The 23,552-nt window shown below is 47.3% G+C and overlaps 1 protein-coding gene across 2 annotated transcripts in view; it reads right to left on the minus strand.

Annotated features, from left to right (window-relative positions):
- Positions 1 to 23,552, minus strand: part of DEPDC1B (DEP domain containing 1B) — a 479,942-nt gene that overhangs the window by 104,498 nt on the left and 351,892 nt on the right. Inside the window, exon 8 of one of the 2 annotated variants that reach the window (XM_069627326.1) lies at positions 19,875 to 20,858. The exons of the other annotated variant lie outside the window; for it this stretch is intronic. Coding sequence (XP_069483427.1) covers positions 19,875 to 20,858 — 984 coding nt within the window. The remainder of the gene's footprint in view (positions 1 to 19,874; positions 20,859 to 23,552) is intronic. 2 annotated transcript variants of the gene reach the window in all.

Consider the following 23,552-nt stretch of genomic DNA (forward strand, 5'->3'; position numbering starts at 1 on the left):
GCAACCAAGAAAACAGTCTTAAAGGTCAACAACCTCAATGGACAGGAGTGCAAAGGTACAACTGGAGCACCCATCAAAAACTTTAAGACCAGATTAAGGTCCCAGACCAGCACCTGAAAAGGAGACCGCAACACTTCCATTACATCATCCGGAAAGTCCCAATCCTTATATCTCAACCTTCCAGCAACCATGCGTGAAGGTTGAGAGTCTTGTCCTCTGGTTGGAGAACATGACCATCCTCTCGCGAGAGAAGATCCACTGTTTGGGGAAGACTTATGAGAGGACAGATGGACATGTCTAGAAGGTCTGGGTAACGCGCTCGCTTTCCTGGCCCAATCCGGAACAATGAGGATCATGTGGGACCCGAACCTCCGTAACCTCCTTAGAACTTGAGGAACAACAGGGATCGGAGGAAACACTTACAGAAGCAGTAATGACCAATCCATGACAAACGTGTGTCCTAGAGCTCCTCTCTGAGGAAATTCACTTGAGCAGTAGCTCTGGCACTTCCAGTTGGCACTGGTCACGAACAGGTCCACCTGTGGGTTTTCCCAAAGGGCGCACATCTCCTGAAGGAATTCCCGAGCTATCGCCCACACGTGGGAAACCCTGCTCTGCCTGCTTAGAACGTCTGCCACCGTGTTCTCCTCTGCTGCTAGATACACTGCAACTAGGAGATTACCTCTTGTATTGCCCAGAACCAGAGCTGCATCACCTCTCTGCACAGTACCCTACACCACTGTTTTTGTTGAGGTAATGCATGGCCACCGTGTTGTCCGTCATCATCAGGACATTCTTCCCCGTACAGATGCCAGGAAAGCCTTCAGTGCTAGACTGATTGCTCTCAGCTCCAAAAGATTGATGTGTAGTTTGGCCTCTGATGGAAACCAACGCCCGCTGATGGTCAGATCGTTGGCGTGAACCCCCTCATCCCCCCCAACCAGTGAGGGAAGCGTCCATCACTACGGTTACCCTCTGGCCACGGTTGCCAAAAAGGTTCTCCTTTCATGAGAATTCCTTCGCAGGCCCATCACAGAAGATCCTGCGAGACCCGGAATGGAATCTGAATGAGATCCGACATCTTGCCTGAGAATTGAGACCATTGCATCCTGAGTGCCCATTGAAGGGACCTCATTCTCAGTCGGCCTCTGGCACCAGAAGCAGGACACCATGAGGCCGAGCAACCATAAGAATTGGAAAGCCAGAAGACACTGGGCATGTTGACATTTGGTGACCATCTGGAGAATATGTTGAGTCCTCACCTTGGGTGGCGAGCACTTCCCCAAGGAAGTGTCCAACACAGCCCTGATGCACTGGAGCTGTTGGGACGGTGTCATGTGACTTATTGAAATTGAGGGAGAAGCCCAGTTTGTGAAAGGAGTGGCAGGTAACGCTGAGATGATCCAAGGCCTGTTTGGGAGAACGTGCCCACGTGCCCTGATCAGCCAATCGTCCAGGTAGGGGTAGAATTAAATCCCCCCTCTCCTGAGATGCACTGCCACCATCATGAGCTTGAAGATGCTCAGGGGAGGTCAACCCGAATGGCAGGACCCGAAACCGATCGAGCGACCCGCCAACTGCAAACCTCAGGTATTTCCTGTGCTTGAGATGGATCCGCACATGAAAATAAGTATCCTGCCGGTCCAATGACGTAAACCAATTCTGAAGCTGGAGGGCCTGAAGGATCTGAGAGAGAGTGACCATCTTGAACATGTCTTCCTGAGGAACTTGTTCAAGCACTGTAAATCCAAGATGGGTCTCAGTCCTCTGTCCTTTTTGGGAATCAAAACACACAGGGAATACCAACCATTGTGCCTCTCCGCCACAGGCACTGGTTCTATGGCGTCTTTCTCCAGAAGGGTAAATATTTCCTGCACAAGGAGAGGATCCAGACTCTTCAAAGAGTGCTTCCCCGGGGGATTGTCATGAGGCTGTCGAAGAAAAGGTAGGCAGTAGCCGTGGGCAATTGTTTCCAGAGCCCACTCATCCGAAGTAATGGCTCGCTACTCTTCTACATACTGAGACAGCCTGCCCTCTACCGGTGAAGTGTGACTCAAGGCTTCAGAGTGGTTTTGAAGCGGCTGCTGCAATGCCTGATGGCTAAGAGGCTGCAGCTTGAGCGACTTTGGCATCCCTACCTCGTCCACCATGGGAAAACTTACATTGGCCCCTTAGAATGGCCATTCCTCTCACCCTTCCAATTGAGGAGTAGAAACGAAAGGAACAACCCCTCCACTGCTGTCCCCTAGGACGAAAAGGCTGAGGTTGCCTAACAACAGCACCCAAAGACTTGGCAGCTGGCTTCGAGGTCTGCAACTTCTCAAAGCTCTCGTCAGCCTTGGTGCCAAACAGATAAGACCCGTCAAAGGGCATGTTGAGAAGACGAGCCTGCACATCAGGTGCAAAACCAGACTTCCTCAACCACGTAAACCTGCGCATCATGGTGCTCGTAACCACGGACCTTCTCATGCTATCCACAGTATCCAACCCAGACTGAAGGGATTCACACATGGCATCCTTGTCATCCTGAATAGCCAAAAAAACCATCCCTTTCTTCCCCTTCGGGAATATGCATAGCCCCTAACGAAACGCAATTCCATAGAGAGTGTGAAAATATTGCTAAGGCACAAGTAGAGTTGGTCGATTTTAATTCCATAGTCCCAGCAGAAAAAACCTTGCATGCCCATCCATCCACATGCTTATCCTCCCCATCAGGAGGGATTGTAGATTACAACGCCTACTTGGAGGTAGCCGTAGCTTACTGGAGCACCAAACTCTACGGGGTGGCGTGAGTGGACAGGTAGCAGGGGTCACTACTGGATGGGGTATTTTTTCGTCAGAGACACATTCACCGCCAGAGTAGCTTCCAGGGTGCACCAATTTGCAGCCACCCTTTTCTGAAGAGCCATATGAAAAGGCAACACAGGGTTGGTATCAAGATATCCGTAAGGTCATCTAGCTCAAAGTGCACAGAATGCCTGGACCTAGACATGAGCCTGCGATATGAGGACTCGGCATGCTCGCCTGGATCCGGCTTGCCAAACTCCAGCTCAGGGGAAGCGTCAATACCACTGGCATTGTGCAAGGTTTGACAAAGATCCTCCATACGACTCTCCTCTGAAATGAGGCAGTCAGGAGAATTAGGGGTCCCATACTGGAGGCCAAACGGGACAACATCCTCATCAGACTGCTCCTCCTAAAAAGTCCTTCCTCGGGAGAGGAGTGAATCTCTTATCATCAGGTGTATGCCTTCCTTGGAGGGTCCACAAGCACAGGGACATTCACTGGTAAAATTGGCCCAGCCGGCACCGATGCCGTCGGAGCCATCAACACCATCGACAATGGCATTGAGGGCCTGACCGGGGTTGAGGACCCGACGGGCATGGCGCCGATGACTTCAAGGGCTTCGAGGGCGTCGAAGGCTTCGCCATTTTTGCCGGAGACGAAGACCATTACTTGGCACGAATCGGGTGACGTTTGCAGAAAAAACGGAACTGAGGGTACGGGCGCTCTGCGTGCTACTTATAACATCCGAAGAAGTCACCCTCAATGAAGGCCTTCGAGGGACATCGATCTGAAGAAATCAAAGCTGGGCGCTCTCTGCTGAAAAATTTCCAAAGCAGCTGAGCTGTGGACATTACATGTCTAAGAAAGATGAGGAATAAGTTGGAGAACACAATCCATTCAAAAGCATGGTTTGAAAATACCTGCAGAGAACTACCACAGCGACCTCTCACGAGGAGTATAAAGAATAAGCCACCAACAAAGGGCCCATCGGTAAGTACTCATGGAAATGAATCATGAAAATATGGTTCCAGTAAGGTAAAACAACCCGGTAAGATCAACTCTTCTTTTACAAGGTGAGATGAACAATCATGTCACCCAGGGACTTCAACAATGAGTAAACAACCCAGGCGGCCCAAAAGAACAACTGGTCTTCCTACTAGTTGGACCCACTATGTAGAAGACAAAGTAGCAACTTAAGTGGCTCCAGGAAGATGAAAGAACCAGACCAGGGTACATTCTCCTGGCATGTACAATGGAAGTCATCCTCCCAGCAGAAACAGTCCCAGCACAAAGACGATGCGGCAGATGACCCATGACAACTCAGCGGACCAGATGAGGCTTTGTGTTGAGGACATAAAACCCTTGCAAACAGGGTTAGCAACATCCAGCAGCAATGCAGGAAGCTCTAGCAGTAAGTGACAGCAGCAGTAAAGCAGCAGTAAAACAGCATAGACCACCATCCCAAGGTGTAAGGCATGGCCAAAGCAGATAAGGAGGACCAGGAAGGAACCCCAGCAGCCGGAACCCTGGACCAGAGATTAGCCCAGGATGCAGGGTCCAGATTTGGTCCTAGAAATTAAACAGCTGCACAAAAAGCAAAATAATTCTTCAGCCGGCCAAGTAAACCTGCTTTCCTTCTGAAAATCTGTTCAACCACTATAGAAGGTACATGGCTGGGCTCACAAATAGCCCACATGTTCATGCCTGCCTCGTGGTTTGACTGAACCAAGGAAGACCACAAAACTAAATTTGTGGGTATTTTGACGAATAAAAAAAAATAATACATTGGCACCCCAATGGCTACCATAAAGGAACATTAAACTATGCAGTAATTTGGCTTGTTCCCTTGGTGAAGCGAAGACTAAAGCATAGATGTCACAAGCCTACTCCGAAAACCAGCGTAGGGATATATGACGACATTTGAGCAGAAATAGGGTGCTTTAAAAGCATCGCTTGTCTCCAACGCTGTACCATATACTCAAAAAGGGGCGCAGTGTCAGGGGGACATCTACCGACCACAGAAATAGGTCAGAGATCCAAAAAAAAAATAATGCCCAGGAAAAAGCAAAACGTTTCGGGGACCTCAAAAAAGTCGGCAGACCACCATAAATAGAATTCTGCATTAACAAGGACAAATCTAGCATGAAGATCTATATACAAAGCGAAAATAAAAAGGTGTGAGTGTTGTAGGGAGGGGAGTGGAGTGGAAGAGGCCAAGAGAGAAAAAGAAAAAGAGCAAGAGATGTGCCACACTTCATTATAAAAGTCTAGTGACTTGCAGGGTCAAAGAAAACTTGGAAGCAAATATGGTATTATCCATTCCAATATAGGACAATTCAGTAATATATCTGCCTGCATAAGTGAACACCGATAATGCAGCCATTCACTCGCTACAATGTATTGCTACATGCTGCAGCTCAAAGGAAAAAGCAAACTGAATTGAAACCATTTACTGAGCAGACACACCGGTAAAGTCATTGTACAATCTTTCTTAGCAGCCTGTAAAGATTCTGCATTAGTTAAGATGGAAAAGCCAATAAAAGGCACATCGGAGAAGCAAATTGTTATCGAACTGGAGCATTCTTGTATTCTTTCGCCATACTGTAATGCAAAACACAAGTGGAAAAGACCTACACAGATGAGGCAGCATGTTAACAAAAGAAGCTCTGAAAAGCAACATTCAATAACATGTTCCCCAACTGACCGTTCACTAGCTTATACAAAATGGTTGGCACTAACAGAGTTGATCGACATTCTGTGGTGGTGGTTGATTGTAAAAGGGTGTTTTATGTGCGTCTTGGGTGTGGTGGAGAGTAGGTAGAGTGCTTGTAATTTGTGTGTGATTTTTGTGGCAGAGGTATGCGTCGGGTTTCTTCAGTGTTGGAGGGTGGGTATGCAGAGTGTGAGTTTTTAGAAGGATTCGTCAGCTGTCATTAGCCTTTATGTGCGCGTTGTGTTCATCTTATTTTACGGTGTTTGGGGTTGTTTTATTACTCCGGTTGATCCAGTTTCAGAGTTCTTTATTGTGATGTGTTGGTGTTTTTCCTTCAATGTTCCCTCTTTAGCTTGGTGAGGTAAAGAGCCATGTATTGTAACAGTTTCCTGAATTTTAGGTGATCTTCTGTTGTTCGTATTTCCTTTGGGAGCGAGTTCCAAAGTCTCACTGCTAAGCATGAAAATGCTGATCCCTGAATGTGTGTTATGTATCGTTTCAGTTAGATATAAAAAAGGGGAACTAGTCAGGGATGCCCTTTATACCCCTCCACCTTGTATTTTGGCAATGGAACCGATCGAAGTTGCAATCTAACAAAATTACCAGGTTACTTACCGTAGTGACCACCTTACTCCTAGTCCATAGTCCCCTTTCCTCCATACTTAATGGGACATCTCTCCATCCTGTGGGACGGGACCGGAGCACTTTCTAAAAAGCATCCACATTTTTTTCAAAAATGTGTCCCTCCTCTCTTTCCTGCGCGGGGCCCGGCACGCGGCCGTAACCCCGCCCACCTTGGCTCCGCCCCATGCATCGGCCATCAGTCCTTTTCTATCGCAGGGTCGGAGACCCATTAGCAATAACAGAGGAACCTTATTAGAGGGGACGGCGGGCGGGCGTATGGAGAAAAGGGGACTATGGACTAGGAGTAAGGTGGTCACTACGGTGAGTAACCTGGTAATACTCCTACATCCCGTCCCCTTTCCTCCATACTTATGGGAGATTCCCAAGCACTCCTTACAGGAACTATGGGTGGATGGAAATACCCCTTACTGAAACAGGTTCTTCAGCACAGCCACGCCGAACTGAGCATTGGCCCTAGAGCTCATATCGAGGCAGTAATGCTTACAGAAAGCAGATGGGGAGGCCCAGGTAGCCGCTCTAGCGATGGACTCCCAGGGTACATACATCTGAAAAGCAACCGCAGCTGCCTTGCCTCGCACCTGATGCGTATGAATACCCTTAGGTGGTTTCAGCTTTTGGCCGGTGAAAGATTCCGTGATACAGGCAGCAATCCATCTGGAAATGGATGCCTTAGACGCCGGCCTGCCCTGGGGTTTACAGAAGGTCACAGTTGGGAAGAGCTCCGAAGCTCGGCAGTCCTGTCCAGGTAGAACTTAAGAGCTCTTCGGACATCCAGGCAGTGTAGAACCCTTTCCACCACCGAGGCAGGGTTCGGAAAAAAGACCAGAAGGGAAATCGACTGATTCAGATGGAATTCAGGCACTACTTTTGGTAGGAAAGCTGGATTCGTCCGAAGGACCACCTTGTCCTTGTGAAAAACCAAGAAAGGATGCTCCACCGACAATGCCTGGAGCTCACTCACTCTCCTCGCTGACGTAACAGCGACCAGAAAGGACACTTTCCAGGACACGTACTTGAGGTCAACCATAGCCATTGGCTCGAAAGGTTTATGGCACAGCGCCATCAGGACTACGTTTAAGTCCCAGGGCGGGTGCAGAGTACGAACCGGAGGGTAGATGCATGTCAAACCAGCAAAATGTCTTCACCACCAGGTTAGTTAATGAATAAGAACACCGGCCTGTAGAGAGGTAGGCAGAAATCGCCGAGAGATAAGTCCTGCAGGACAAGACATGAACCCCAGACTCTGCTAGGGAGTAGACAAAGGACAGCACTGTGTCAATCGTCGCCACCCTCGGATCCAATTCTTTCTTCAAACACCAATGACAGAACCTGAGCCATTTATTCTTGTATTGGGATCTGGTTGAGGGTTTCCTGGCTGCCTGGATAATGCGCATGTTATCCGCAGACAAACCCAAAGGCTCTAGCGTCGTGAACTCAGGCACCACGCGCCAAGTTGAGCGATTGTGGGGAGGGGTGCCACATCTGCTGTTCCCCTTGGTGAAGAAGATCGGGAGTTACTGGTAACCTGATCGGCGGACATGTCGACAGGTGTTGAAGTTCTGAGAACCAAAACCTGGCTGGCCACCACAGAGCTATCAGTAGAAGTGCACAGTTGACAGAACTTTTCAACTTCCAAATTGCTGGATGAACCAAAAGAGGAAGCGGGAAGGCGTAAGCTCTCATGTTGTGCCATGGGATCTCGAGTGCGTCCCCCAGAGAGGAGGCTCCCAGCCCCCCTCTGGAGGCATACTGAGGAAGCTTCTTGTTCATCGCCGTGGCGAAGAGGTCCACCTCCGGTGCGCCCCAACGTGAGAAAATCCATGATAGGATCTCTGCCTTCAACTCCCACTCGTAGCTGACCACTGTCCGCCGGCTGAGGGCATCCGCGGTGACATTCAGCCGGCCCGGGATGTGCACTGCAAGCAGCCAGACCCCATGAAGCACGGCCTACTCCCAAATCTGAATGGCCAGATCCACGAGAGGGGGAGACTTTGTTCCCCCCTGCTTGTTTATGTAGTACATTGACATCACATTGTCCGTTCTTATGCGGACCACCTTGTTGACAATGCTCTCATTGTTGACAATGCTCTCGTCTGAACGCCTTGAGCGCCGGAAAAATCGCTAGAAGCTCCAATTGATTTATGTGCAGGAGCTTGTCCTTAGGTGACCAGAGGTCCGAGACCTGAAGAAGATCTAACGTCGCACCCCACCCGAAAAGGGAGGAGTCTGTCATGATCGTCACCATGGGGCTTGGGTCCTGGAACCCGACGCCCACTGACAGGTTGCTGAGAGAGGACCACCAGTCCAGGTCCACTCTCATGGAATCCGGAATCATTATCCGTTTGGAATCCGGATCCACAGCCTGACGCCAGGAACTCAAAAGAGACATCTGGGTCCGCCTCATTTTGAGACGAGCAAGAGGAAGAGCCAGCACACACGAGGCCATGAGGCCCAGAAGCCTTTGGAACCACCAGGCCGACATGCTCTCCGACTGCGTAAACATCTGACACGTGGCCAACAGATCTGCCATTCTGTCCCCGGTCAGATACACACAGCAGTCTATCGTGTTCCAACGAAAACCCAGGAAAGTCAGGTCCTGTGAGACCGTCATGGAGGATTTCCGCCAGTTCCCCGACAGCCCAAGATGGAACAGGAGCTGAAGGAGAGACTGGAGGTTGCCCGCTGCTGCCAACGGGCAAGGGCTGCTTAGAAGCCAGTCGTCCAAATAGGGATACACATGGATACCCTGGAGATGAAGATGGGCCGCGATCACCGACATCTTCCTGAAGACACGCAGCGCCGAACTGAGGCCAAAATGAAGCACCCGAAATTGGAAGTGCTCCTCTCCCAGAGAGAAACAGAGATGTCTCCTGTGTGGGTTCCAAATCAGGATATGCATGTACGCATCCTGAAGATCCACCACGCGGAGCCAATCGCCAGCCTGCAAAGAGGAGCGAATTTGGCTGGGCGTGATCATCTTGAATTTCTCTTGGGGTAGGGAAAGATTGAACTGGGAAAGGTCTAGGATGGTGCGCAGGCCAGCCTGGTTGGGTTTGGGCACCGTAAACAGCCGGGAGTAGAAGCCCTCCCGTCGCTCCCCGAGGGGAACGGGTTCCACAGCTCTGAGGAGCAGAAGTTTCTGAACCTCGGCCTTGAGGGAGGGTGAGCCCGACAGCTGAAAAGGAGGGTTGAGGGGTGGGGTAGGGGGTAAAGGTAAGTGGAAGCCCACTCGAGCGACTGACAAGACCCATCTGTCCTCTGTGATGGTCTGCCACGCCTCCCAATGAGACGCAATGCATCTTCCCACCGGGGTCTCGTGCGAGTGCTGAAAACCCTAATTTGGCAGGTTTATCGGTGGCGGTGCCACCTGAACCTGATGAGGAGGCTGAGGAGCGGGAGAAATACCGCGTACGCTGTTGTCTACGGCAGTTATCCCCCGCTGGAGTATCCACTCTGCGATGTTTGCGGTCGAGGAAGCCCCTAAAACCAGAGGAAGGTCGACATTGTGACAACGGCCTTTGAGTCTTGAAGGGAGGTTTAACCAGAACAGACAAAGATTTAGCCGTCTGAGTGCTGTCTTTGGTTTTGGTGAGCTCTACATCAGCAGAAGAGTGAAAAAGCTCCTTACCATCAAATGGAAGGTCCAGGACCTTGTCTTGCACCTCCTTCGAGAACTTAGTGGCATGCAGCCATGCTTGCCGCGAGGTATCAACCCCTAACATCAGACCCCGAGTCGAGGTGTCTACGTGATGAGCCGCAGCCTCCAGGAGATCCTGGGCCAAGACCCTGGCATCGGAAAGGCCTCCTCTGAAATCCTCCAGCTTCTCGACCGGGATATGCTCCTCAAACTCCGACAGACGTCTCCACATCCGCATGATAGCTCCCGCCAAAATCAATTTTGCAATGGCTGCCTGAGCTGCAAGGCCGAATTGGCAAAGATTTTCCTCCCTAGGGAGTCCAGGAGCTTGTCCTCCTTCCCAAAGACCTGAGTCGCCGTCGCGGAGGAGGAAGATGCAGGTCTGGATTGCAACGTGGCCACAGCCACCACTGTGGAGGAGGGAGGCGGACAAGACGACAAGGCCACTTCTTCCGAGGAATGTTGACTGTACCTCGCGTCAATCTTTTTATTGACAAAAAGTCCCGAGTGTGGCTTTTCCCAAACTTTTTGCACCTCGACCAGAACATCCTTCTGCAAGAACAGGCCGGTACGCTCCAAAGGAGACAAGGTGAATGCCCCAGAAAGCACACCCTCCTGCAGAGCAGGTGCCTCGGGCACCCGAACATCCAAGAAGCTCATGTCCAGCACCCGGTCATGGAAAGCTCTGGTAGAGCGGGGCAGGTCCTCGTTGTCCTGATCGCCTTGAGGGTCATCTGACAGGTCCGGCTCCTGCTGAGCAGAGTCAGGCACTGCCTTGTCCACTGGGGACAATGGGGACAATGGCGGCACAGGCGGAAGCGCAGGGGGAGGCGCCACGGGCAAGGGAGGCGCCGGAGGAACCACCGACGGAACGGTTGGAGCCGGAGGCGCGGGTGGACATATCTCCTTGAAAAGCCCCTTGAAATATTCCCTCATGGGGTCGGTGCGCATAAGCGCTTGAAACTTACCGAAAAAGGCGTCCTCAGAAGATTGTTTCGGAACCTGAGGAGGCCTCTCATGAGGTGGACAAATCCAGGGACGCAACGGGAAGAGCGCCACACAGGCCCCTCCGCCGACGTATCCACATAAATCAAGGGAGCCGCCCCTGCGGGCCACGAAACATTGTGCGGAAGAGGCATCCGGGCGTTCCAATCATAAACCGGCCAGTAAGGATGCGCACAAGGGACCTTAGGTTCACCCGAAGGACCAAACCCTACACCAGGGGCCGATGACGTAGTTGTAGGGGTAGTACCTAAAATGGCCGCCGTGGTCGTGGCGGGAACGGGCGCCATTTTGTCCTCATCTGAGGGGAACTGCGGCACGTGAGGAAGTGAGGCAGGGGTCCCTGTCGATGGATCAGGGGTCTTAATTTTTGCCTCAACGTAAGGAACCTCGGCAGAGCCGGTACTAAGAGGCCTGGAATATTTCTGCGACATGCCAACCGCCAACTGAGCCTTCGAAGGAAGAGCCTCGGCACTGCCGGTAAAAGAAGAAACTTTCTTCTTTGCCCCCTCAACAGATCTGGCGTCACCACAAGAGGGGGAACGGTGCGCTGTCACCGACAGTGCCGTGCCCGGCCCCTCAGAACTGTTGGTAGCCTTAGCCTCTGTACGAGGGACCTCGGACCTAGACCCGGTAGAAGCCTTATCGGCACGGGCCTCGAACATGCGTTCGGTAACCGCAAGCCCAGCCAAGACCTCGGGGCGTACCCCAGTTTTGTTTTTGAGGGAAGCCGAAAGAACGGCCTCAGAGCAAGCACCGGTACCCCACGACTCAGTGGAACTGGGTCTACACACAGCCCCCACAGGAGGGGCCTCGGAGTGTACTCCGGTGAACAGAGGCCCCTTACGGAGACCCTCGGAGAAAACTCCGGTAGAATTATTAGGCCCAACAGGCACCTCAGGGCGAACCCCGGTAACAGAGCGATCGACGCCCCTCCCGGCTCGAGAGGAACCCAGGAAGGTATCCCCGGCCCTTTTTTCTTCTCGTCGATGAACGCCTGAAAATGCGAAGGAGGAGTCCGACCGAATACCTCCTCCCACCGCTCCAACTGACGTTGAAGAGCCCGGACCGAAAGGGAGTCACAGTAAAAACAGGAGTCCCAATGGTGATCCGGACCCAAACACTCTAAACAGAGAGGATGGGGATCCGCCCTCGCAAAGCGACGGTGACACGATGAACAGTCTGGAAAATCTAGTTTAAAAGACATAGACAGACTAGTAAACGAACGCTAGCGAGAGCCAGAGAGGGAAAAACGGAAGAAAATCTTCCGAGGATGCAAGTGCGTCCGGCCCCGATCGTGCAGAGTAAAGGACTGATGGGCGATGCACGGGGCGGAGCCAAGGTGGGCGGGGTTACGGCCGCGTGCCAGGCCCCGCGCAGGAAAGAGAGGAGGGACACATTTTTGAAAAAAATGTGGATGCTTTTTACAAAGTGCTCTGGTCCCGTCCCACAGGACAGAGAGATGTCCAATAAGTATGGAGGAAAGGGGATGGGACGTAGGAGTATGTTCATATTCGAGGCATAATGCTTCAAAAGAGGAAGGTGAAAATAAAAGCACATGACAATATTTTTGTAATGCTTACTGAATATGCCAGTGGATACCTGCACTAATGCGGACGAGCAAACTAATTTTTCAGGATGTAAAATAAATTGGCAAAAATGTGAGCCAACCTCCTTTTTCAGTGCGACAACTGAAGTGAATATACATGGTTACCCACTAAGTGGCCCCACACATAATGCAATTCCTACGGATAAAATTGGCCGCCTGTCTATCCAATAAAGTTTGAGACAATGTATCCCCTTCTATAGAATGCACGTTCTGCAGATAAGTTTATCTATGTTTTTAGTACGCTTCAGTTAAAACTGGAAAAGTTATGGTCGTCTTTGGTTATCAAAGAGTAACAATTTTGTTTAGCTTTCCGTATGTCCTACGGTTAGCTTGGTTATGTTTTTTGCTAAGACTACTTCAGGAAGTAGGACATTACAGAATGTTCAACTATACATTTTATCCTTTCATATAGTACTATACACAACAATGTTTTCTGGGGCCAAATATAAAGTACAAAGGTTTAATACTGAAGCCCATGAGGATCCGATTCAACTAATATATGCAAAAACAATTACATAAAAGCAACCTTATGTTATCCTGCATCAGGGTTGGAAGAAAGCACATAAATAGCTAAGAAAAGATTCATAGTTACACAGCGAAACACTTCATGCCACAATCATAGGATGAGAATCGCGGGGTGCGCGGGGTGCGCGATTTACATGCAGGGTAGGGCAGTCAAGGGTATCAAATCTCAATGGAATGGTCTACATCCCAAATTTCTAGATACGGATGAATGGAGATACCTAGAATTATTAGTTTACAGTCAACAAGATCTCTTTTTGGAATGCTTACTTTGTCTAGACTACAGGATGCAAAAACTGTTTTTTTAGGAAATGTGTCAATTTTGTTGCTTAGCTTTTCTTTTCATGGCTGGTGTGCTGGATCAAGAGATATGTACACACTAGATGTTTAGGCCTCTAGTTAGGTTGTATTAGTTCCATTTTATTTTCTTATTTTTGCAACACGACTGGTTAGAGTATGCAGCCACGATTACTGGATGGTAAACTCAAGAGATCTACGAAGCAAAGAGAAATTATGTAATTTTGTCCAGTGCTTACCATTGACTGTTTTTACAATATAAACAATATGTTCCAGTAATTTCATGGATGGGATTTATTAAATTGCTGTAGTACTCCGCTTTGAGCTTTACTGCTATGAATACATGTTGGTATGTATGCCATTACAACTTCAATGCTGAATGTGCTAACAGTGAAGACTTACCAGTACTCATTGCAATTATGCAAGTTTATCAATATTGACCTAATTTTTGTTGATCTATGTAGAAGATGTTTCAATAAAAATGGAACATTAAAAACACGCAGTGAGTATCTTATTAGAACCCAGGGTGCATACAAATGATTCAGACTTGTGTGTCTAGGTCAAAGTCAACACTTTAGCTCAGACTAGTATACATTTTGGAAATCCGTATCCGGTTAAATCAAGGACAGAACTTGGTAAGAGAATGGGGGCGCGGTGGCAATTACACTTCCAATATAAATTTACTAAGCAACTGGTCAGGATTTGTTATTGGAGGTGCACAGTACTTACTTTTAAAAGTTGGTGCCAATTTAGATGGCATTTGAAAAAAAAGAAAACTTGAGAGGTTGTTAGCCCACTTGAAAATTATTCTGCATTCCGCAGTGGACTAAAAACACATTTGCCAAGGTTCATGTGTGCATTACATTATTCTATTGTGTCCAAATTATTGTTTGTGCGTGTACTGCTAAAGTGTCTTATCTCAACTGAGAAGGAGAGTGCCAGTTCTGCTGTCACTTTGCAAATGCTAAGGCATGGCATAGCAAAAGAGTGCTGGGTGCTCGGTTTACTTATTTTTTTTTATCTTCTAGGGCTTAATTTCCAAAGAGCCAGAAATGCAGGTAGATTTAGGCCTGGAACTCCCAAATTGACAATTTGCAACTTCTGCCATCAACTAGGTGAAACCTCAAGTAATTTTGAGGCAAAAGAGCAGTGTGCAATAAACCCATTTCAGTGAATTCCTCCATGAATCTCGGGTACCTTCTGTGAAACTGCCAGATTGGGGGAAGAAAAAAATAAAACTGCAAAACTATCTCAGAGTAAATGCTACAAGGTATGCAAAACTATCTATAAATGTTTCAGCAGGAGATGATATACAAAGTGTCTCGATCCTCCCAGTTCCCCCATCTCTGAGACAAACAGTACTACTGGTCCTAGGCACAGGCAGGTATCTACTTCCGTCAGAGCCCCTTACCTTTGTACAAAGAGTGGAAGAAGGGGACCATTAACGATCATCAAAAGGACATGCGTATTTTCATGTAAAAAAGTATGGTGGCAAAATACTTTGTCTCCATCCACATCTTGCTTTTCCCCAGCCCCTGTACTGATGCAAAACCAAAAGCCATACTATGTAAAGCCTGCAGAGGGTGAAGAGAAGTCTTTATCGAGTACTTGAGGGACATTGTTCTCAGAATGCTGAAAGTATTACAATTCCCCATCATTTCTGTGCGAGTTGGTGATTTGCAGATCTCCTCCGTATGTGAGAGTGTGCATCTCTGCCCTGGGAAGTTGGCTGTCTTTATGTGTGGCCAAACTACCCCCTTTTCCCACACTAGTCACAACCAAACTACATCTAGCCTCCACTATGTGCACTACACATAAGTTGCCCCCTGTGCCTATAGCCTCAACCGCCTCCCCTCCTGACATCTCTTAGCATAACGAGAGACTAACCAGCAGATTACTGTCCAGCAGGCACTCAGCAGTAGAACATACCCATAAGCTTATACGCTCAGATCGCCCTGGATGCTCCGTCAATCGCAGGCGCAAAAAGAAAAAGGTGTACAGCCCCACTGAACAACCCAGGGGACATTAGCCCCAGTCTACCAATGAAGATCCCACAAACACACCCCACTTACTGAATGTCAGGTCATTGGTAGCACACGCAACTGAGATTGCCGACATTATTGTGAACAATAACCTTGATTTCCTTGTAATGACAGAAACCTGGCTGCATGAGGCAGCAGGCCCTTCTATTGCCCTAGCCGTACCAGATAACTACTCCATTCTCCGTGTAGACAGACCCACGGCTCGCGGAGGAGGAATAGCCATTATCTTTAAAGCCACTCTCAATATAAGACTAGCCACACCTACGTCGCTGGCATCATGTGAACTCCTCTCAGTTAAGTTCCAAACCTCACCTAACAACACTATCACACTACACATCATTTACAGGCCTCCAGGACCCCCTGGCTCCTTCGAAGAAGATATCACAGCCCTAGCAGCTGACACCACTAACCCACGGCGCAAAATATCATCTTAGGGGATTTTAACCTCGGTTAGAAGGACACTAGCAACCCACATGCCATCTCTCTAGCCTCTGCACTACTAGAACAAGGCTATACTCAAATTAGCACCAAACCCACCCACGAAAAAGGAAGGATACTTGACTGGGTTGCGGTTCTCAATTGCACCATCACCCTACTAGATCCGACTCCACTAGTATGGTCAGACCACCACCTTATCACCTTTGAATTGCATATCAACAACTTGGAAAAGAAAAAGCCCATTATTGCCCCCCCCCCCGCCTCACAAGGAATAAACGTATCACAGATGATGCTCCAATTCCTTTGGTAGCCCCCCGACTCAATGCACTACCGGACACCAATGATCCTAACAGTCTAACATCTACAAAGAGACCACGACCAAAGCCATCGATGCTATTGCCCCGCTTAAACTACGAAAAAGCAAACCCACAGCCCATCTCAACTCGTGGTTCACTCCAGAGCTAAAAACACTCCGTACTGAAATAAGAAAATGGGAATCACGCTGGAAATCATCCCCTACACCTGAAAACAAAACTAACCTTGCCATTATCACTGCCACCTACAAAAATAAGATAATCCAGGCCAAAAAAGAAACGTATAATGACAGAATAGCCCAAGCCAGCTCCAGTACTAAATAATTATTCAACATTCTAAGAGAACTAGAAAACCCCAACCCACCTCCAGACACATGCACTAAGGATAAAGCCTGGTGCACCAGCATTCAAAATGCCCTCTCCAATAAAATTAAAGGACTGCAAACCAAAACAGCCGACAAAAGATCCCAACTAACAGTCATTACACCAGCACCTACCCCTACCCCTCACATTAACTCAGATTTCAAATTAAAAAAAAAAAGTCACCATTCCTGAAGTCCACAAAATCATTGCGTCTCTTAAACCATCTAACTGTAAGGGCGACAGCTGCCCAGCTCAGATTATAAAAGATGCAGCCAGAGACCTTGCCCCATTCATTACTAAACTTGTAAATGCCTCCTTCTCTTACAACTCGGTCCCAAGTAACCTCAAACAGTCCTGGGTTCTACCACTATTAAAAAAACAGACCGTTGACCCGGCTATACCCACTAACTACAGACCAATTACGACGGTCCCCCTTCTACTGAAAATTTTGGACAGAATAGCCTACTTGCAAATACAAGATTATCTTGAAGCTCACAAATTACTCGGTACCCGTCAATCTGGCTTCAGACCCCAGCATAGAACAGAAACCGCACTTGTCGACCTCAAAAGCCAGATCGATGAATTGAAAGACAAAGGAAAAATGGCCATCCTACTTCTACTCGACCTCTCCGCGGCTTTTGACCTGGTGGATCACTCCATACTTTGTAACCACCTATCCTCAGCGGCCCATTTCTCCAGTTCTGCAGTTGCCTGGATCCAATCTTTCCTCGCTAACAGACTATGCGTGTGTTCTCACCTTCAGCAGCTGCTGACCCCATCACCTGTGGAGTCCCTCAAGGATCCTGCGTCTCGACAACTTTGTACAACATTTTTACAAAGCCACCATTTGACAAACTGGACCGTCTGGGTGTCACCTGCACAAATTATGCGGGTGACGCCCAAATACTCCTATCCCTCTCAGGAACCTATGATATAGATGTTGCGCGGATTAACGAAGTCTACATCATCATTCAGGCATGGATGGCCACACTGGCCTCTGCCTGAATGATAAGACAGAATTACTCCTAGTCGGATCATCTAACAACCTTCTCAAACTAAGACCTCACTACACAAATATCCTCATCGATTGGGAACAGTATACCCATTGTCAAACATGTAAAAACTTTAGGTTTTTACCTCAATGCCCAGTCTAACTTAACTAAGCAGATTAACATGACCTCATCGGCCACAGCCTACACCGGCAAGTTGATCAGAGCCTGTAGACCTTTACTTTCCCCCACCAGCTGCCTCACTCTGGCGAGAGCGCTCATACAAACTAAATTGGATTATTGCAACAGCCTTTATCTAGGAGCAAACAAAACCATCTTAAATAAACGACAGATCATGCAAAACAACGCGCTCAGTGCAGCGTTGAATATTCCCAAAAGAGAGCACATATCAGAAACTAGAAGGCACCACAGGTGGCGCTCGATACATGACAAAATTGTCCTAAAAACTATCTCACTCACAAAGCGCTTAACTACCAAGCCCCACCCTATCTCACAGACAAATTCACATGGAAGGTATCCAATAGATTCACTAGATCATCCAACATACCATGTCTGGCACTGCCTAGCTACAATCTAAAAAGAGCCGGAGGTTCTAGCTTCCCGGTATTAGCCGCCCAGCTTTGGAACACTCTCCCTCAGAATATTCAAACTATTCAAACCTTGAACAAATTCAGAAGCCATGTTATCACATGGATACTGAACAAAAACAGCTCTTTATACCACTAACCGCTAGGTGGTCTGTACAACTAGCATACATTTCATCCATCCTATAATACTGCTATAACCCATTGTATAATATGTATAATGTTTAATATGCATATATGTACCATTGTAATTTTACCTTGAATGTTCAAACTGTATTCATGCACACAACTGTCTATACTATGCCATGTAACCATTACTATCCTCTAGCGCCCAATTACCTCTGGGTCAGGTGCGCGATATAAATAAAATAAACAAACCTCTTCCAGCCCCATCAGAGGTTTCTCTGGTTCATGACCAGGACACTGCATTGGGAGTACAGAGATTTCCCTTTGGGCAATACTTGGCACCGTGCAACTATAAAGAAAATAAATATTGTGGGAAGCTACCTGTGATGAGAAAGGATCCACTTCTATCCTTACTGAGACTAATGATGGCTTAGAAAAGGCCACCACAGGAATTAGAACCACAAGTCAACAGTCCAATCCTGGCATGCCCATAAACGAAGCCAAGCCTTCCCCAAATAGCATCAGAACTTGATTGTAATCCAAAATAAAATTCATTGGTAGGGACAAAATGTCTTGGCTCTGGATAAGTAGAGACCAGCCACCATTGTGTGGCATTTTTGGGGTCCACTTGAAGGTTTCCACAATGGTTTCGAAAGCAATTTATGGATAGATTGTTTCCACGCTTGATGGGAATGACAAGAACCCTACGTTGTGTCCACACAAAAAGGTGTCTAGATCTAGGAGGTGTGCCTGACCGAAAACTGGAATGAGGACACCAGACAGGGAGAGGGCCGACTATAGGCGACCGACAAGATGCAGCCTTTCCTCCATTCTTGAAGAAAGCATCATCCCACAGCGGAGTTAAAGGCAATATCCTTTGCCATCAAAGCCTAGAAGATGGCCCTGATACCATAGCAATGGTTCCATGTATATAAGCAGAATGTAGACCATTGCTTCTGTAGAGCAATGGGTTTTGTTTAGGAAAAAAGGCAAGGAGATACTTCAGGAAGACATCTGCTAGATAACTAGAATTTGGATCGACTAAATTATACTGTGTAAAGAAGCCAGTGTAACTGCTCGTCGGCAATGGGGATCAATGAGGCACGAAAGACACTAATAAATGCATCATCTATGTATCCAGGAGAAAAGACCATGTCAGAATTTGGGATGTCCTTCACCCAAAAGGGAAAGGGGTTACAAATGCTTTGCAATCTCATTTATTTCAAGGCATCAACAGCCCCACACAAACAATTGTTTGAACAGATGAAAAGTGGGTAACTAATCACTGAAAGAAAGTGCAATTGAAGCACTCATGCCTTTACAAATGTTAGCTTATAAGCAGATAACACTACTTACAGAGTAATAAACAGATGGTCATAGAGCAAAGAGGAGAGGACCACAACACACGACTAGAGGCTTGCACTTTGGCATCATCTAAAATCAAACAAACCTACTGTTTTGTTTTCATGGCCTCCCAGCGAGAGGGGTCATGTAGCTTCTCAAAATAGTTTTGAGAGAACATTTGAACAAGCCCAAGGACAAATACAATAGCAACATCATATGCACTCCGCCACCATATTCAGCCATAAGCAATGCCAGGAACATTACTTCCATGCACCCCGGCTGATCAGTAGCATATTCCTCATGCAATGCGCATGCCAGTTATTGCAAATTAGGTTTGTTTTATTTTTAAAATCTCCCCTCCAGCCAATAATTGCAGTTAAAGCTAAAGAAATTTTAAAGCAGATGATTTCAAGTAATCATCAGTAAAAGGGGACTTCTTACTTGGCATGCTGGAGCACTTGTGCATGGACTTAGATCCAGCATGTCGGTTCACGATATTCCTGTTGTCGAGGCTACCGACTGAAAAAGGATCCAGTGAAATTGTTCTGCCATCCTTAAGTGTGTTCTTCAAGGCATCGATCTGAAACTTATTTGGAACAATAGATCCAGAGTTAGAGACAGGTAATGGAGTCAAAGAGCCTGCTCTTTCAGAATGCCAGGAAGGGCACCGTTTGGCATGCCCAGTTGCAGAAGTGTCTGCATTTAAAGAAACCATGGACATGAACCCTCTGCAGTGATCCTCTTTGCAAGCCTTGCAATTAGAGGACGGGACTACAGAAGTTGGACTAGATATTTCGTGCAACGTTGGCAGGTAACGTGCAGACTGTGTCCTTTTCCATACTTCTGCAGAGGAACGAGCCTTGGCTTCGGCCTTCATCGGGAAGCTGCCAACAGAAGGAGAACGTAAAACATACTTTTGCTCTAGGTCATCTACTGCCGGAAGGTTATCAATTGAAAAATAACGGTAGGTTGAGACCCAAGGATTTGCTGTTGTACTTCTAAACTCTCTAAGACTTTGAAGACTACCACCAGGATGACTTTTACAAAATTCATTTTCCTTTCCACTTTCAGGTTCTGTTCCATCAGTACTGCATACAGGGAATTGTGCTGACTGATAGTGTCTTTCACGTTGCAGAGAACAAAATGGATGTGTTGACTTTGAAGGTGGGTGCAGACCTTTTGTTCCTCTTCTCTCCAAATGACCTTGGTTGGAACGTACTTGTGGGTGTAGGGATCTATCGGCTGGACGGCATACGTGTGATGTCTTGCTGGATAGACTTAGCATAAGATTTTCAATCGATGAAGTGGAACTTAGCAAGGATGCCGTTGTATTTCCATCGGGGATTTGCTGTATATGAGGAGCATGTTTTTTATTCAGATTCCTTTTTGAGGTTTGCAGTGGCATTGAAACAAAGCCTGAAAGTGCTGCATGAAGTAAATAAGATGAAAAGTAACAGTGAAAAACAGAACTGCCTGAGTTGAGAGAAAAAGCAGCCAAAAGTTGAAACCAAACACCAACGCAAGCATGCAATTGTCCAAATGTAAAGAAAAGGATGCACATTGGCCACTACAAATTAAAGTCTGGTCAAATCTAGACAAATACAACACTAGGTTGTACGTTTAACCATTGAGTAACTTTAGGCTTTCAAGTCTGAAAGCTTGACATACAAAGATGAGGTCTTACTTTAACGCTGCATGACAACAATGGGCCTTAATATACCTTGGCTTGTAGGACCATAAAAACTGCAGTGAGCAGTATGTCCGAGCACTGTGTGGCCGTACAGTGTTAGATTTACATGTTACTCACCATAGCAACTAATGTACTCCTAATCCGGTCTCCATTCCACTATACTTGTGGGACATTACGCTCTTTGCAGTCAGGACCAGAGCATGTAATGAAGCAGCATAATAGAAAAAGAATACCATGATGCCAAGGTCTGCATGTGTTCACACCCCTGTGTGGCGCCTTACTCGTACATGCTCCCAGTCTCCAACAGCCAGTCCTTTCATTAGCATGGTCCAACTGAAATTTTTAAGGGAGGTGGTAGGGAGGAATGAGGACTATGGACTCGAAGTACAGTAGCCAATTAAGTGGATAAAGTTTCAACTTTATACTAGGTTCAGGGAGGGCGTTGCTTTTCTTTCACATTCATCGGAGATTCTAAAGCTCCCATTAATTGGGAATATGGATCAACCCCTGAATATGCAGATCAAACGCTCACAAGGGAGTCGGGGGGGGGGGGGGAGGGAGGGAGGGGAGGAGCGCACCTACAAGCCAAGAGCAGTAACGCCAAAATCATCATGTAGGATGGCGTCACAACGCACGTATATTACACCTACATAACACAGTGCGCCACACATAAAGGAGCAGGGCACTGCGCAGGGAAGAACATATGTGAAAACACAGAACCTGTGTGTGCTTAACTAGTAGGTAACTAGGGATAGGTAAGAACGGCTGCCGCAAAGGTAAGTACATGTGCAGCACCAGTAATATTTGTAGGTCTTTCCTGGTTTGTTTCTTTTAGGGGCACAATTATGCACACTTGGTGTATGTGCAAACAGGTCTTTTTACAAGTTTTCTTTTCATTAGTATAGGTGGAGCAGAGCTGTTTTAAGGTTTTATTCATTATTTGTTTTAACGCACAACGGCAAATTGAATTACATTATTATATCGAGGTAGGGTTAGGAGTAACTTGGAAGTGTAATGCATTTAGGGATTAGATATATTAACAACAGTTTGGCAATAGTTCAGTAGGCCTAGGACAGACCAGACAGAAGCCATTATTACTTACTTGAAAGGCCACATCTCACAGTAGAATTGAAGTTTTGCTGTCTTGCAGAAACACTAGATTAGCTCACCAAGGGTGAGACACCACGAGGCCCACAGTATCTAAGTAAGTATTGCGTTAGGAAATGTTTTTCAAGGTAAGAGAACTGCAGCCAGACGCCAGGTGTAGTCCCACACAATAATTTGAAGGACATCATGCTGGGTACCAAGGGATCCCGAGGTGAGCACAGTAGAAAAAGTGAATTAAATAGTAGAAATTCTGTTTCATCAACAGTGTCATCCACAAGGGTCACTGACGTCCAAGGGATGTGGAGGGTGGTGTTTCAGAAAATATTTCTATGCAATCAGAACATGTAATGCATAAGATTGTATAGGGGACCCGCAACAACCTTCCAATTAAAACCGCAAAATTGAACAAATTGACAAATTATGCTAATAAGTGATTTTCTTATATAAATACTGTAGCCCTTCTGGGCTGCGTTTGAGAATGTATTACAGTTCAGGTCCACAGAGCCATTTGTTCTCCCAATCGACTGTTCAATAAATCTAGGGGGCTTTCTTGCATGGTGTACACTTCTTTTGGATTACTTCTGTATTTTTCTTGGATCGCCCAGAGGACTCCTGGTCTACAAACCATTAACCTGAATGCTGAATCTGAAAAGAAAGGGCTTACCAGAAATGTTTAAGAACTGCCTGCCCAAATTCAACATCAACCCTAGTGTTGGAGTCCACACAGTAATGTTTACAAGCATGGGACCTGGCCCATATCGCTACTTTGCAGATATCTTTGGGAAGTACAAGACTCGGTAGGTCACTGACCTTGCCTTGGTTCTCATCAAGTTAGCATGTAAAATGTTTGGGGTATCCCCTTTCTTTAAGCATAGTACTCTGGAGTCACAAGTCAACCAAACAAGAGAATGCACCTACCTTTGTTCATGAGAGAGAATCCACACAGTCTTCCTGATTGGACTGCCGAACATGTTTCTATGTCATCACATGAAACCTTTATATCAGGCATTGACATGAAAGACTGTTAAAGACGTTTATCCTGTACTGCTGTCCAGCCATTGGTGGCCTTTGAAAGTGTCCCTGGGATGCCACCAGGGGGCGCGGAGATGAAGTAGTCTCTGTGTTCAGCTCCGCTCCCAAGGGCTGTATAGTGGGTGGAGCCCCCACGCACAAAGCCCAAATTTGAGGAACCTCCCCTGCCCCCTCCCTGCAAAGGGTGTGTGAATCCCAGGAGCACCCTCCGGTCCAGCTCCCATGTCAATAGGTGCAGGGAAACCGGAGAAACGAGCAACGGGAGCTGCAGCGGGAAGTGCTGAGTCTCC

This window comes from Ambystoma mexicanum, chromosome 6p (genome assembly GCF_040938575.1).
Source record: "Ambystoma mexicanum isolate Mex_15411 chromosome 6p, UKY_AmexF1_1, whole genome shotgun sequence".
Lineage (NCBI taxonomy): Eukaryota > Metazoa > Chordata > Amphibia > Caudata > Ambystomatidae > Ambystoma > Ambystoma mexicanum.